General features: G+C 39.2%; 2 protein-coding genes across 2 annotated transcripts; both read right to left on the bottom strand.

The window, feature by feature from the left end:
- Positions 1–6,161: 6,161 nt before the first annotated feature.
- Positions 6,162–7,103, bottom strand: LOC139324363 (olfactory receptor 6X1-like). The gene has a single exon (XM_070954076.1). It carries the CDS (start codon positions 7,101–7,103, stop codon positions 6,162–6,164), a length of 942 nt encoding a protein of 313 aa, XP_070810177.1.
- A 5,909-nt stretch (positions 7,104–13,012) lies between these two features.
- Positions 13,013–13,954, bottom strand: LOC139324364 (olfactory receptor 6X1-like). The gene has a single exon (XM_070954077.1). The coding sequence runs from the start codon at positions 13,952–13,954 to the stop codon at positions 13,013–13,015; it is 942 nt and encodes a 313-aa protein (XP_070810178.1).
- Between the last annotated feature and the right edge of the window lie 601 nt (positions 13,955–14,555).

Raw genomic sequence — 14,555 nt, forward strand, 5'->3', positions numbered from 1 at the left:
AGCAAGGTATCACCTATTAGTACCTCATGGTTGAACTGTGAAGTCCCTGCTTCACAGCCTGGAGATTTTCTTAAAGATGCCTCATTACTGAACTGGGTAAGATCATCAGCTTTCTTCAAAAACATATGAAGAACAGTTGCAGGATTTGGGTTTGGATGGTCTACAGAAAAGAAGAACTGGGTGGACATGACAGCAGTATTCAAGTATTTGAAAGGTTGCCACAAAGAAGAGGAGGTCAACTTATTTTTCAATTCAGAGAGCAGGACAAGAAAGAGAGGGCAGGACAAGAAACAATGGAGGGAAACTAATCAAGGAGAGAAGTAGCCTCGAATTAAGGAGAAACTTCCCAACAGTGAGAAGAATTAACCAGTGGAACGGTTTGCCTTCAGAAGTTGTGGATTCATCATGAGAGCAGGATTAGAAGACCTTGAAGGTCTTTTCCAGCTCTACTCTGATTGATTGATCAGTGCATCAATGATGTTACCCAGTTTGGTAATTAAACATCTGCAAAAACACCTCCAAGTTCTGAGAGCATCAAGAAGCCCACAAATTAGAACTTGGAAACTAGAATTATGGGATCCCAAAATCCCATACTTCTCTGCAACAAATTTCTCTACGTTATTTATTATCTAGGAAAGACTGAAAAACACTGAAAAACCAAATATAGGGTGTGATAGAAATATGAAATAGATAAAGGACCCTAGAAACACAATAGCCATCATGTTTTTCTCTCTCTGTGGAGGTGGATTTGAATACAGGCTAGCATATCATGGTCATTTTTGCAGTGAAATTCTATTCCATACGCTCGTTCTAAAAAAGATGGACCTAACAGAGTCTTCCTTCAATAGAATCAAGATTGTTTCTGTGGTGAATAGTATAGTTGTCCCGATACTTAATCTTTACTTACTTAATTATTACTTATTTACTTAATTATTACTTAATTAGTATTACTTAATACTTACACCATTAGGAACAATGAAGTGAAGGAGGCAGTTTGGAAAGCATTAAGAAAAAAAGTCTCCGGCTTTTCCTAAAATCTAAGTACTAGACAGAAGTAAAATGAACAGTTTTTGGTATATTTCAATTGTGGGTTTCAGATAGAAAGTCCATACAGAGAGTGGTGAGGGCAGCTGAGAAGATATTAGGAAGCTCGCTTCCTGTTAATCAGGATACTGCTTATAAGCACTATGTGCTTAGAGCTCAAAGCATTTTTAGAGATCCAACACACCCACTTTAGGATCTGTTTCTGTTGCTCACCTCTGGGAGGTTTCAAAGTATTTTTAGCAGGACTACCAGATTCTGTAACAGCTTTGCTCCTTATGCCATCCGTCTGGTAAACTCGCAAGATTTGTTTTTCTCGCCATGTACACGTATAGAGGAATTATTGAGTCTCTCATCTGCACCTCTATAACCGTCTGGCTTGGTTCTGCAACCCAACAAGACAGACACAGACTTCAGAGGATAATTAGAACTGCAGAAAAAAACAATTGCTACCAACCTGCCTTCCATGGAGAACCTGTGTACTGCACAAGTCAAAAAGAGAGCTGTGAAAATATTTACAGACCCCTCACATAAACTAGACATAAACTGTTTCAACTCCTACCCTCAAAATGATGCTATAGAGCACTGCACACAAGAACATTTTTTTCCCGAACGCATCACTCTGCTAAACAAATAATTTCCTCAACACTGTCAAACTATTTACTAAATCTGCACTACTATTAATCTTCTCATCGTTCCCACCACCCATCTCCTTCCACTTATGGCTGTATGACTGTAACTTTGTTGCTTGTATCCTTACAATTTATATTGATTGTTTCCTAATATGATTTGATTGCTTATTTGTACCCTCTGACTATCATTAAGTGTTGCACCTAATGATTCTTGACGAACGTATCTTCTCTTTTATGTACACTGAGAGCTTATGCACCAAGACAAATTCCTTGTGTGTCCAATCACACTTGGCCAATAAAAAATTCTATTCTATTCTATTCTATTCTATTCTATTCTATTCTATTCTATTCTATTCTATTCTATTCTATTCTATTCTATTCTATTCTATTCATCCGAAGTAGTCTGTGTTTTTCTCTGTGTCATATAATATATGTGGGTATATGCATAATTATGTATGTATGTATGTATGTATGTATGTATGTATGTATGTATGTATGTTTGTATGTATTTATTTATTTATTTTGTCATGTTTATGTAGTGTATATTGGAGGAGGTGACCCTTTGAGGGCTGTATGCAACGAAATTTCATTTTAATGTATGCCGATCAGTGTGCAATCAAAGTGACAATAAAGTTATTCTATTATATTCTAAAGAGCTCTCTACACTTACCTTGCCTCGTTCTTCCTTCATTACCACCTTCCCTTTGTCAAGTGCCTTTTGCTACATCTCAGCATCCATTCACCAAGACAATGTTCTGCAGAAACATAATAAAAAAAAAAGATTCATCATATCTTGGGGATAGGGGAAATGGCAGACTTCATGAAAAATTAATTTCCTTAACATTTAAAGAATGTCCAGAAGATTACATCATAGAAAGTTGATTTTCTTCTTCTTTATAGAATCTTACAATACAGTCTCTAAGGATATTTGCCTTTAATTTCCCATGAGCATTCAAACACTGTAGCTAGAGTATATTTAAGGCTGATAACCTTTGGATAAAACCTCAAGTGCATCCCAAGTTAGGAAAAACAAAGTTGATCCAAGTAAGAATTTATTAGAGAAGTCATGTTGGCACATCCGGGGAAAACCCCGAATCTGAAACTTTGCAGTTTTCCCTTCCCACAGTAAAACTCACACCCTGCCCCATTTAGCAACATTCACATCACATGCCACAATCACCCTCTTTCTTCTCTTCCGCCAACCTTCAGTCACTCCCCTCTAGGTGCCAGCAGCTCGGTCTTCAGCTCATGTGGAAGAATGTTGTTATAACTATACTCCCTTCTCTACCCTCCTGTTCCCATAGCTCACCCAGTGGTGGGATTCAACCGGTTCATACCACTTTGGTTGAACCGGTTGTTAAATTGCTTGCTGGCCTCACCCTCCCTGTCCCTCCCCTTCCAGAAGTCCCCATGCACCCTGTTTTGGCTCCCAGGTAAGTGCAGGGAGGCCTACTAGGCCCAAAATGGGGTGCAGCCTCCCGCAGCCTGTTTTTGCTCCCAGGAGGCTGCGGGGAGCCTAGTAGGCCCAAAACGGTGCACAGGGAGAGAGTGCGCCCCCATGGCCCATTTTTCTCCCAGGGGGGTGCAGGAGGCTGAGTGCTGCCTGTCACACCTCCTGGCCACGCCCAACATGGTCATGCCCACCCAGCCAGTCATTAGGGCAGAGGACCGGTTGTTAAATTATTTGAATCCCACCACTGAGCTCGCCCATCCCCCGTTGTGGCAGCCCTGTGAAATCCGTGCAAGGATGGATCCAAGGCTGACACATATATTATTACACTACGGATGGTACTACTAGAAGTATTGAAGAATGATACTGAAGAACGAGTGACTTTTTTCTTGGTTTGATAGAATTTTATTTTGACTGTTCTCGAGGACTTGAAGAGAATATACCCAGAACATTGTGCTGAATCCATACACTCTAATGTCTTCATGCAGTCCAGATGGAGAGCATGATTGATAGTATTAAAAGATGCTAGGAGATGAAGGAGAACCAGGATGGTGGCACCATGCTTTCGAACTGCAGAAGCTGGGACAAGTAACGGGAGCTCACCCCGTTATGCAGCACTAGGGATTTGAACCGCTGAACTGCCGACCTTTCGATCGACAAGCTCAGCATCTTAGCTACTGAGCCACTGTGTCTCTCTTCTCTACATTAGCCAAACCCAAATGCTGCAATCACTCTTCATTTTAGTCTCTAGGCCTTTAAACCTCTTGGTTGCTCCTCTTTGCATTTTTTCTATTTTTTCCTGTTTATCTGTTTTACTAATTCTGGAGAAATACATAATTCTCAAAGCTACTATTCAACAATACGTCAATTTGGGGAAATGATTTAGAAAATGAGTAAAGTTATGCATTGAGCAAAATTGAGTCTATTTATGTATTTATTTATTTAATTGGTTTCTAAAATTGCCCAACTCAGTAATAACTCTAGGTGGTATTTAACATTGAAAACTCTTTAAACAAAATAGTTTAATTGTTCACCAGGCCCAAACATGGAAATACAATCCCATTTAGGACTAACACAATATATGGTGAAATATCGCAGGCAATGGGTTTAATGCAGGGGTGCCAAACTTGTGGCCCATGGGCCAGATGTGCCACACCCACCACAGCTCCACGAAGGGAAAAAAACATCAAGCCACATCACGTGAGTTTGACACCCATGGTTTAATGGGTTAATGCAGGCAAGTCTGACATATCACAGCAATCTTGATCGATATTTCTGGCACACCTCATTCAGGAGAAACACAGATCTAAAGAGGAGATCTTTGAAATACAAATTAGCCTTACATTTTATTTTTAAGAAACCTGTTTGAAAATGGAATGACTTCCATAAAGAATTAACAGAGTTAGATAAATTCTTAACAGGAACAGAAGAAAGGTTAATAAAGAAACTGTATACTTACTTACTGGGTATAAAGTTGGAGAGGGAACAAGTAAAAAAGACAACGATAGTGTGGGCGAAAAACTTTGGTTATACGATAGAACTAGATAAATGGCAGAAATTGTGGGACAGGAATGATAAATTAATGATGTCAATAGCATATAAAGAGAATTTGTATAAGATGTTTTACAAACGGCATCTCGCACCGGCGAGATGTTTAAAGATAAATATTGGAAATGCCACCAACTACCTGGATCTTACTCTCATATGTGGTGGACATGTGGAGAAGGAAAGAAGTTTTGGACAAAAATTAAGATATGGTTGGAAGAGATGATACAACAACGTATTGAGTTGAAACCAGTAATATTTCTGCTAGGAATTTTACCTGAAATTTATAATAAAGTGAATGTATATTTAATTATTCATGTATTAACCGCAGCTAGAATTGTATTTGCACAATATTGGAAAAGTGAAGAGATTCCCATTGAAGAGAAGGTGATTAGGAAAATATTAGAATGTGCAGAAATGAACAGATTAACATTAGTGATTAAGGAGAAAGAACAAACTGAATATTATATGATATGGAATATTATATTCCATTGAGGTCCTGTATACTGCATGAGTCAAAAAGAGAACTAAAAATATTTACAGACCCCTCGCATCCTGGACATAAACTGTTTCAACTCCTACCCTCAAAATGATGCTATAGAGCATTGCACACCAGAACAACTAGACACAAGAACAGTTTTTTCCTGAACGCCATCACTCTGCTAAACAAATAATTCCCTCAACACTGTCAGCCTAGTTACTAAGTCTGCACTACTATGAATCTTCTCATCGTTCCCATCACCCATCTTCTTCCACTTATGACTGTATGACTGTAACCTTGTTGCTGGTATCCTTAAGATTTATATTGACTGTTTCCTGATATGATTTGATTGCTTATTTGTTCCCTATGACTATCATTAAGTGTTGTACCTTAAGATTCTTGACGAATGTATCTTTTCTTTTATGTACACCGAGAGCATATGCACCAAGACAAATTCCTTGTGTGTCCAATCACACTTGGCCAATAAAGAATTCTATTCTATTCTATTCTATTCTATTCTATTCTATTCTATTCTATTCTATTCTATTCTATTCTATTCTATTCTATTCTATTCAGTATTTTATCAATGGTTGGAGAATAAAAAAGGCATTTGGAAATGAAGAAGGCTAAAGAACAAATAGAAAATACATTCAAATAGAGATATAAATAAGATGAAAATTGTTAGTATATGTATGATGAGAATCATGATGTTTAAGATTAATATGGTATTATCACTAGAAGATATTAAGAAGAAAATGGAGAGCTTTACAATGTTTAATTGTTTAATATATTATAACATTAAGTTTAGACAAATAATGTTATTGTGAATGTGAATGATGTTGCAAATGGTGAACAACGTTGCACAGAGATTTTGTACCCGGATGATGCACTACATAAGGAAAGATGGAATGTATGTTTGTAATTGAAAAATAAAAAAATATTGTTTATATAGAAAATGGGATAACTTCCCATTTCTTTCAACATAGGATTGGGTTGGAGATACTTAAAGGCTTCAGGGAACTGGAATTTTCCTTCCTAGCATTCTGCGTACAGAATCCTTCACGTCGTTGTTCCTGATAGTGTAGATGAAAGGATTTAGTACCGGGGTGATCATAGTGTACAATATGGAGACAGACTTCATCGTACTGAAAGGAGAGTTTTTGACAGTAGGCCTTAAGTAGACAAAAAAGACCGAGCCATACAGAATGATGACCACAACCAGATGGGAAGCACATGTCGAAAAGGCCTTCTGCTGTCTGGAGGTTGAAGGCATTCGAAGAATGGTGCAGAGGATGAAGAGGTAAGAAATGAGGGTGAAAAGCAGAGAGGACATAATCAAGACCACAACCAGAAGGAAACCAAGGACTTCAATAAGACGTGAATCTCCTCCTGCAATCTTCAACACGGGTCCAACATCACAAAAGTAATGATTGATAACGTTGGAAGTGCAATAGGGCAAGTTTGCAATCATGACCACCTGGCAAACTATGGAGAAAAATCCTCCAAACCAGGCTGATATTGACAGCTTCAGGCAGATCCTTGAAGTCATGATAGTGGGGTGTCTCAAAGGATGGCAAATGGCCAAATATCTATCCAACGATATCAAAGTGATGATGAAAAATTCAGTGACTCCGAAAAGGAAGTAGAAGAAAAATTGTATTAAACAGCAATAGAAACAGATGGAATTGTTAAAAGAGACATAATTGAGCAACAGCTTGGGCATAAAGGTTGTGGTGTGTCCGATATCCTTGAAAGAAAGGTTGCTAAGGAAGAAATACATGGGTTTCTGGAGATGACGGTCCCTGATTACCATCATAATGATGAGCCCATTGACCATCACACACAGGAGATAGAGCAGAAAGACGCTGGCGTACATCACCCTCTCCATTCCTACAACACGTGGCAACCCAACAAGAATAAATTCAGTTGTTCTTCTGCAATTGGTCAAATTCATCTTCTTCTTCTTCTACAAAAAAAGAAAATATGGAATCTTTACTGACTCAAGATTTAGCCAAATTTGTAAAATCCTCTTTCAGAAACTAGTATTACGAGTTTGACATGGAGAAGACAACAGTGAATATACACATCACAGCAACAAAGGTTATGTGTAGCTATAGTAGCTGAAATTAAATAGACATATTTCATTATCAGATACGATGACTGAAGGCCCATAACTAAAATCCCAAAACACCTGAAGCCACAACCAAAAAAACAATATTTGAAATTAGTGTCATGTGTGAAATTTGTCACTGTTGGAAATTTGTCATTTGGGGAATCTTAAAAATATAATGACATCTTTGGTAGATATGGCCTACAATTGAAATATTTTGATGTACAGTAAATTAGAACTTGAGAAGTCCAACATGGAGAAGACAACAGTGAATTTACACATCAAAGTATCAAAGGCTATGTGTAGCTATAGTAGCTGAAATTAAATAGAAAAATTTCATTATCAGATATGATGACTGAAGGCCCATAACTAAAATCCCAAAACACCTGAAGCCACAATCAAAGAAACACTATTTGAAATTCGTGCCCTGTGTGAAATTTGTCACTCTTGGAAATTTGTCATTTGGGGAATCTTAAAAATATAATGACATCTTTGCAAGATATAGCCTACAGTTGAAATATTTTGATATAAATTAGAACTTGAGAATTCTGGATTAACAGAGTTCCATACACCCATGCGGGAATCTTCTTTACATTGTTAATTATCTAAAGGAAAGAGGAGTAAAATCAGTGGTGGGATTCAAGCAATTTAACAACCGGTTCTCTGCCCTAATGATTTCTTTCAACAACCTGTTCACCAAACTGCTCAGAAAGTTAACAACCGGTTCTCCCGAAGTGGTGCAAACTGGCTGAATCCCACCACTGAGTAAAATACTGCAAAACAAAACATGGGATGTGATCGAAATATGAAAGTAAATAAAAGGCTATAGAAATATAAAAGCTAAGATGTTTCTCTTTGTGCGTGGGAGTAGATGTGTAGATGCTAGGAAGTCCTCATTATTTTTACAGTACATTCTGTCCCATGTCCTGGTTTTATAGATCATGAACCTTAAAATCTCTCCATGCTTACCTTGACTTGTTCTTACTTCATTACCTGCCTTCTCTTCTCCAAGCACAAGACCCTTCACCCCATCATTCCATCCACTTACGAAGACAATGTTTTCAAGAACCATAGAAAATGATGCATCAGGTGTTCAGGGGAAAATGGTAGCCTTCTTGAGAAATATTTTCATTAACATTTAAAGAGCATCTAGCAGATTGCATCATAGAAGGTTTATTGGCTTCTCCTCTACAGAAGCTTGGAAAACAATCTCTATGGATATTTGCCTTTAATTTCCCATGAGTATCCATGCAGTGTATCTAGAATATATTCAGGGCTGATATGCTTTAGATCAAATCTAATCTGTGGGCTGCCATGGGGGAGGGGGGCAAGCTATTTTCCAAAGGACCTGAAGGCCAGACAAGGAATAATGGGTGGAAACTGAACAAGAAGAGATTCAACCTGGAAATAAGGTGAAATTTTTTGACAATGAGAACTGTCAAATCAACCAATGGAACAGAAGTTGCCTTCAGAAGTTGTGGGGCTTTCAGCACTGGAAGCTTTCAAGAAGAGACTGGACTGCCATCTGTCAGAAATGGTTAAGGCAGGGTGGGCTTCAAAATTTTTAGCAAGGGGTTCTCTCCCCAGTTTCTGGGTGGGTGTGGGTGTGGCGGCCATGGCCTAGTCGGCCTCCTGCACCATGGGGGTGGGATTTTTACCCTCCCTGGGCTCCGGAGGCTTTCCTCAAACAACTGAGAGGGCGAAAATGGCCTCACCAGGCTCCGGATGCCCTCTGGAGGCCAGAAATGGGCCCATTTCTGTACTTCCTGGACTTCTGGTAGGCCCATTTTTCACCCTCCCTGACTTCCATGCACACCCTGCACTTACCTGCTTCCAAAACAGGCAAGGTGGGGACTCCTGGGAGGGGTGGGATAGGTGGAATTTTTGGGTTCTCCAAACTGCACAGAATCTTCTCCCAAACCCCTGTGAACCCCCAGCAGCCCACCCCTGGTGTAGAATCTCCTGATTGGGCAGGGGGTTGAACTAGATGACCTACAAGGTCCTTGTCAGCCTCCACTCTTTCAATGCTTGCTTGCTGGCTGCCATGGTAACGGGGGGAGGGGAAGCTTGTGAGTTGCTAGATGGGGAAGCATGCTGGAGGATGAGAGGAAGGGAAAACGAAAGTGAAACTTAGCTGCAGTCCTGTGCCTTTAAAGCGGCTACCTAAACAACAGTCCTGACATTCCAGATTGATGACACTGCCAGACGTTTGATTCTACCTGACCTCTGGAGGACCTTTGGATTGGATGATTTATGCTGGACAGTGGGAGGGGAGGGTTTCTATATGTGATTTTCATGCCTATTCCTTCAGATCTTGCTTTCCTTTGGCTGCATTCAGTTCGATTTTAGTAAAAGTACCTTTACTCCATGAAAATGGTGTCGGGGTCATTCTTTCCTGAAATCTGAAAGGAGGCATGCCTGACAGTCCCTTCCAACTCTGTTAATCTGTCATCTGTTTAAATGACAAGTGGCACCCCCAAAATAGGAGGTTCTCTGGAGGCATACCATCAAGGATAAACTTTTAAGCATTTTTTAAATGAATGGTCTAATCCTCTTGTTCAACTGCAAAAAGAAAAAGCATAAAACCTTCATTGAGGCAATGCTTTATCTTGTACAGAAGAATGAAACAGTCTCTCAATTTCCATGAGTATCCATAGATTATGGCCAGACTAGATTATTTAGATCAGCATGACTGATATCCAGTTCTCTTGGGACTAACTTCCAAGAATAGAGTTTATTATATTACTAAGTCTTCTTAGATTCTTTGAAGATTCAATAAAAGAGGGAAATCAGCCAAGCAATAGGAGGAGAGTTGGAGGAGATATGCTGGAAATCAGCCAACATAAAATGCTGGAAATCAGCCAATAATGGTGGGAGGATCAGAGGAGAATATGCTGGAAATCAGCCAAGGCTGGAAATCAGCCAAACAATAGAAGGATGTATGGAGGAGAACATGCTAGTAATTAGTTTAAATAAAATTTTTGGGATGAATCTGTGTAATTTGAAATGTGTAAAAGCAATGATAAAATCTAAGATATCAAGATTTGATGGAATGGGTCAAGAATCCAAGAAATATAGTTAAAATTTTGTTGTATAAATGGTAAGAAAAATGGAGATGTATTGAGTTTGAAATTAAGATTTGAGGTGATAAAATTGTGGTTAATAATTAGAATAAGAGACTGGAATATTGTTAAAAAGTATTTTGCAATTGATGGTAAAAGAGATGATAAAGACAATGTGGAGAAGAACCAGATATAAGCAGGATTAATACTTAGATATAAAATTTATATTTTATGTTTGAAAAATAATAAAAAATATTTACAAAAAAAATAATAAAATAAAAGAGGGAAGGAACAAACTGGAGATGATGTCCAATAATGATTTCCTTCCACTTTCTCCTTTTTCCCCATTCACTTCTCCATGGAATTCAAGGTTAAGATTTTAATCGTAGTATCCTGATGTTTTGCAGATTTCAAATCCTCTTCAGGTGTGGTGGCAAGATCATTTAGGGAATTAGACATTTTATACTTTTGTGATGTGTTTTTCAGACTTGGCCATTATAATATGTGTGGGCTTTAAGTCCCAGAATTCACCTGACAGCATATCTGGTTGTAACTATCATTATCATCATTTAATGACCCCATAATCCCTTGCGGGGCAGCTGAATGGAGCTAACAGAGTGTTTACTGGCCGGATGCCTTCCTTTTGTCAATGCAGAGTTTTGTTCAGCAGATATATTCCCATAGTGCCCAGAGAGAGAAATATCTGCCTCTACCTAGGATCGAACTCACAGGCCTCCTGATTGTGAGGCAAGAGCTCCACCTCTAGGCCGCCACACCACTCCTAAATGGTTGTAATTATAAGGCTGCTAAAATCATGCCCTTTGTATAGGGATATTATCATCCAGTGATGTTTAGTAAATAAGACCATCTTCTGCCACCAATAGTTTCCCACCGACCAGTCCGTTCCCACAGAGAGGGTCTCCTCAGGGTGCCATCAGCCAAGTTATGTCGGCTGGTGACGCCCAGGGGGAGGGCCTTCTCTGTGGGAGCCCCAGCCCTGTGGAACGAACTGCCCCCAGAAATTCGTAAGATCTCTGACCTCCGGGTGTTTCGCTGCGCATTGAAGACCCTGTTGTTCCGCCAGGCCGGACTATCAACATAATAGTTTTAAATTGGGGTATTTAAATTTATTGGGGTTTTAAATCTGAGCCACTTTATTTAATTATTTTAAATTTTATATTGTTGTTTTGTCTGTGTTTTTAAATAGGCTGTACACTGCCCTGAGTCCTTCGGGAGAAGGGCGGTATAGAAATAAAATTATTATTATTATTATTATTATTATTATTATTATTATTATTATTATTATTATTATTATTATTATTATTATTATCTCCTATAATGTAGGTGATTGTAAAGTGTTTAGTGTTAACTTTCCATTCACACCTTTCCTTAATTCATCTGCATTGAAGGCTGGGTCTCTTCATGAGTGCTTGTATTTATCTCAGAACTACAGAATTTAAATATCTCTTTGGGATATTGAAGTTTGGATTCTTGTACCAAAGTCAATGGAGAGGGGGTGGAATACAATGACCCAAATCTTCCCTTCCAACTTTGGGATTTTATGATATCATTCTTGGTGGTGTTCATTATTTGAAACACTGTTCTCCAATCCAGAAAACAAGATATCAAATATGCACCAAAGGAGAAAATAAGAGAAACTGGGGGGGGGGGAATCGGGGAATCCTCTTCATTATTAGCTATTACTATCCCACAAGTTTCTGGATTCCATTTCTGCTAAGAATACATAACTTTAGACAAATAATTTAGAAAAAGAGCATAATTGTGCAACATGAGCAAAGCGTTCCGGGTTCCAAGTAATTACTCCATAGAAAGCAGAACTCTGAGACAAACAAGTTCCTCAAAGAACAATTTTATTGAAGATATCATATTGGCACAAACTGGTGAAAGGCGACTCTGAAAGTTCCTGCGGTTTTCACCTGATTTAAAAGTGAGAGTTCCCCCTTTCCTCAAACAATCAGTCATGTTGTCCAATCAAGGTGCTGGCTGGTTGCTTGGTAACTGGACTCCTCCTCTCCCCAGCCACCTGTTGGAATGTCCTTGGTTCCCACACGAAACTATTTTGTTTTGGCTACAAAACCCCCATCTAACTATGTCCCCGCTGCCTATCCCTTCTTTGTACTATGGCCACCCTGCAGCCTTCAAAATGGGCCCAGTCAGGTTCGCTTCAGAGTTGACACAAAGCATATTATGGAGAAAAAGGGACTCAATATTTATTTACTTACATGTTTACTTGTTCGGTTTCTAAAGTTCCCCAACTTCAAAATATAGCATGGCTATAACTTGTTGCTGTATCTTTACGATGTACATTGATTGTTTCCTAGTATGATTTGATTGCTTATTTGTACCTTATGACTATCATTAAGCGTTGTCCTTTATGATTCTTGATGAATGTATCTTGTCTTTCTATGTACTCTGAGAGCTTATGCACCAAAGACAAGTTCCTTCTGTGTCCAATCACACTTGGCCAATAAAGAATTCTATTCTATTCTAAAAATATAAGAATCTTGATTGATATTTCTGGCACGTCCCAACGTGAAGGAACACACCACTTGCAGGAGTCCTTCAAAAGACAGATAAGGTTTACATTTCATAAACAAGAAATTTGTTGGAAAATGGAATTGCTTCCCATTTCTTTTAACAAAGGGTTCGGGTTGGAGGTAATTAAGGATTTCAGAGGCCTGGAAACTTCCTTCCTATCATTTTATGTACAGAATCTTTCACTTCGTTGTTCCTAATGGTGTAGATGAAAGGATTGAGCACGGGGATGATGAAAGTATAGAGTATGGAGACGTACTTTGTCATACTAAAGGAAGAGTTCTTGATAGTCGGTCTTAAGTAGACAAAAAAGACCGACCCGTACAAAAGGCTGACCACAACCAGATGTGAAGCACATGTGGAAAAGGCCTTCTGCTGTCTGGAGGTTGAAGGCATTCGAAGAATGGTGCAGAGGATGAAGAAGTAAGAAATGAGGGTGAAAACCAGGGAGGACACAACCACAACCACAGCAACAAGGAAGCCGAGGGCTTCAATCAGACGTGTATCTCCTCCTGCAATCTTCAACACGGGTCCAACATCACAATAGAAATGATTGATAATGTTGGAAGTGCAGTAGGGCAAGTTTGCAATCATCGCTACCTGGAAAATTATGGAGAAAAATCCTCCAAACCAGGCTGATATTGACAGCTTCAGGCAGATCCTTGAAGTCATGATAGTGGGGTGTCTCAAAGGATGGCAAATGGCCAAATATCTATCCAACGATATCAAAGTGATGATGAAAAATTCAGTGACTCCGAAAAGGAAGTAGAAGAAAAATTGTATTAAACAGCAATAAAAACAGATGGAATTGTTAGCAGAGAGATAATTGAGCAACAGCTTGGGTATGAAGGTTGTAGTGTGTCCAATGTCTTTGAAAGAAAGGTTGCTAAGGAAGAAATACATGGGTTTCTGGAGATGGCGGTCCGTGATTACCATCATAATGATGAGCCCATTGCCCATCAGACACAGGATGTAGAGTAGAAAGATGCTGGCATACATCACACTTTCCAGTCCCAAAACACACGGCAATCCAACCAGAATAAATTCAGTTGTTCTTCCGCAATTGGTCAAATTCATGGTCTTCTTCTGTTACAAAAAGAGAAAATGTGGAATCAAGATTTAGCCAAATTTGTAAACTCCTAATTCAGAAACTAGTATTCGGAATTCAACAGAGGGAACACAAGAGTTAATTTTAACATCAAGATATCAAAAGCTATGTGTAGCTATGGTAGCTGATAGGAGAGGAGATGATAAAATGAGATGATGTGAGATGAGATGAGATGAGATGAGATGAGATGAGATGAGATGAGATGAGATGAGATGAGATGGGATGGGATGGGATGGGACGGGACGGGACGGGACGGGACGGGACGGGACGGGACAGGACAAGGTAAGACAAGATGATAAGATAGGATAAGATTAGATGAGAAGAGAAGAGGTGAGGTAAGGTGAGGTGAGATGAGATAGAATGGAAAGGGATAGAATGGGATGGGATGGGATGGGGTGAGACCGGACAAGACAAGACAAGACAAGACAAGACAAGACAAGACAAGACAAGACAAGACAAGACAAGACAAGACAAGACAAGACAAGACAAGACAAGACAAGACAAGACAAAAATGGGATGGGATGGGATGGGATGGGATGGGATGGGATGGGGTGGGGTGGGGTGGGGTGG

This window comes from Pituophis catenifer, unplaced genomic scaffold, assembly GCF_029215685.1.
Source record: "Pituophis catenifer annectens isolate HBS135680 unplaced genomic scaffold, rPitCat1.0.hap2 SCAF_15, whole genome shotgun sequence".
Taxonomy (NCBI): Eukaryota; Metazoa; Chordata; class Lepidosauria; order Squamata; family Colubridae; genus Pituophis; species Pituophis catenifer.

Coding starts and splice junctions, on each gene's coding strand:
- LOC139324363 (XM_070954076.1), bottom strand. CDS start 7,103: ATGAATTTGACCAATTGCAGAAGAACAACTGAATTTATTCTTGTTGGG.
- LOC139324364 (XM_070954077.1), bottom strand. CDS start 13,954: ATGAATTTGACCAATTGCGGAAGAACAACTGAATTTATTCTGGTTGGA.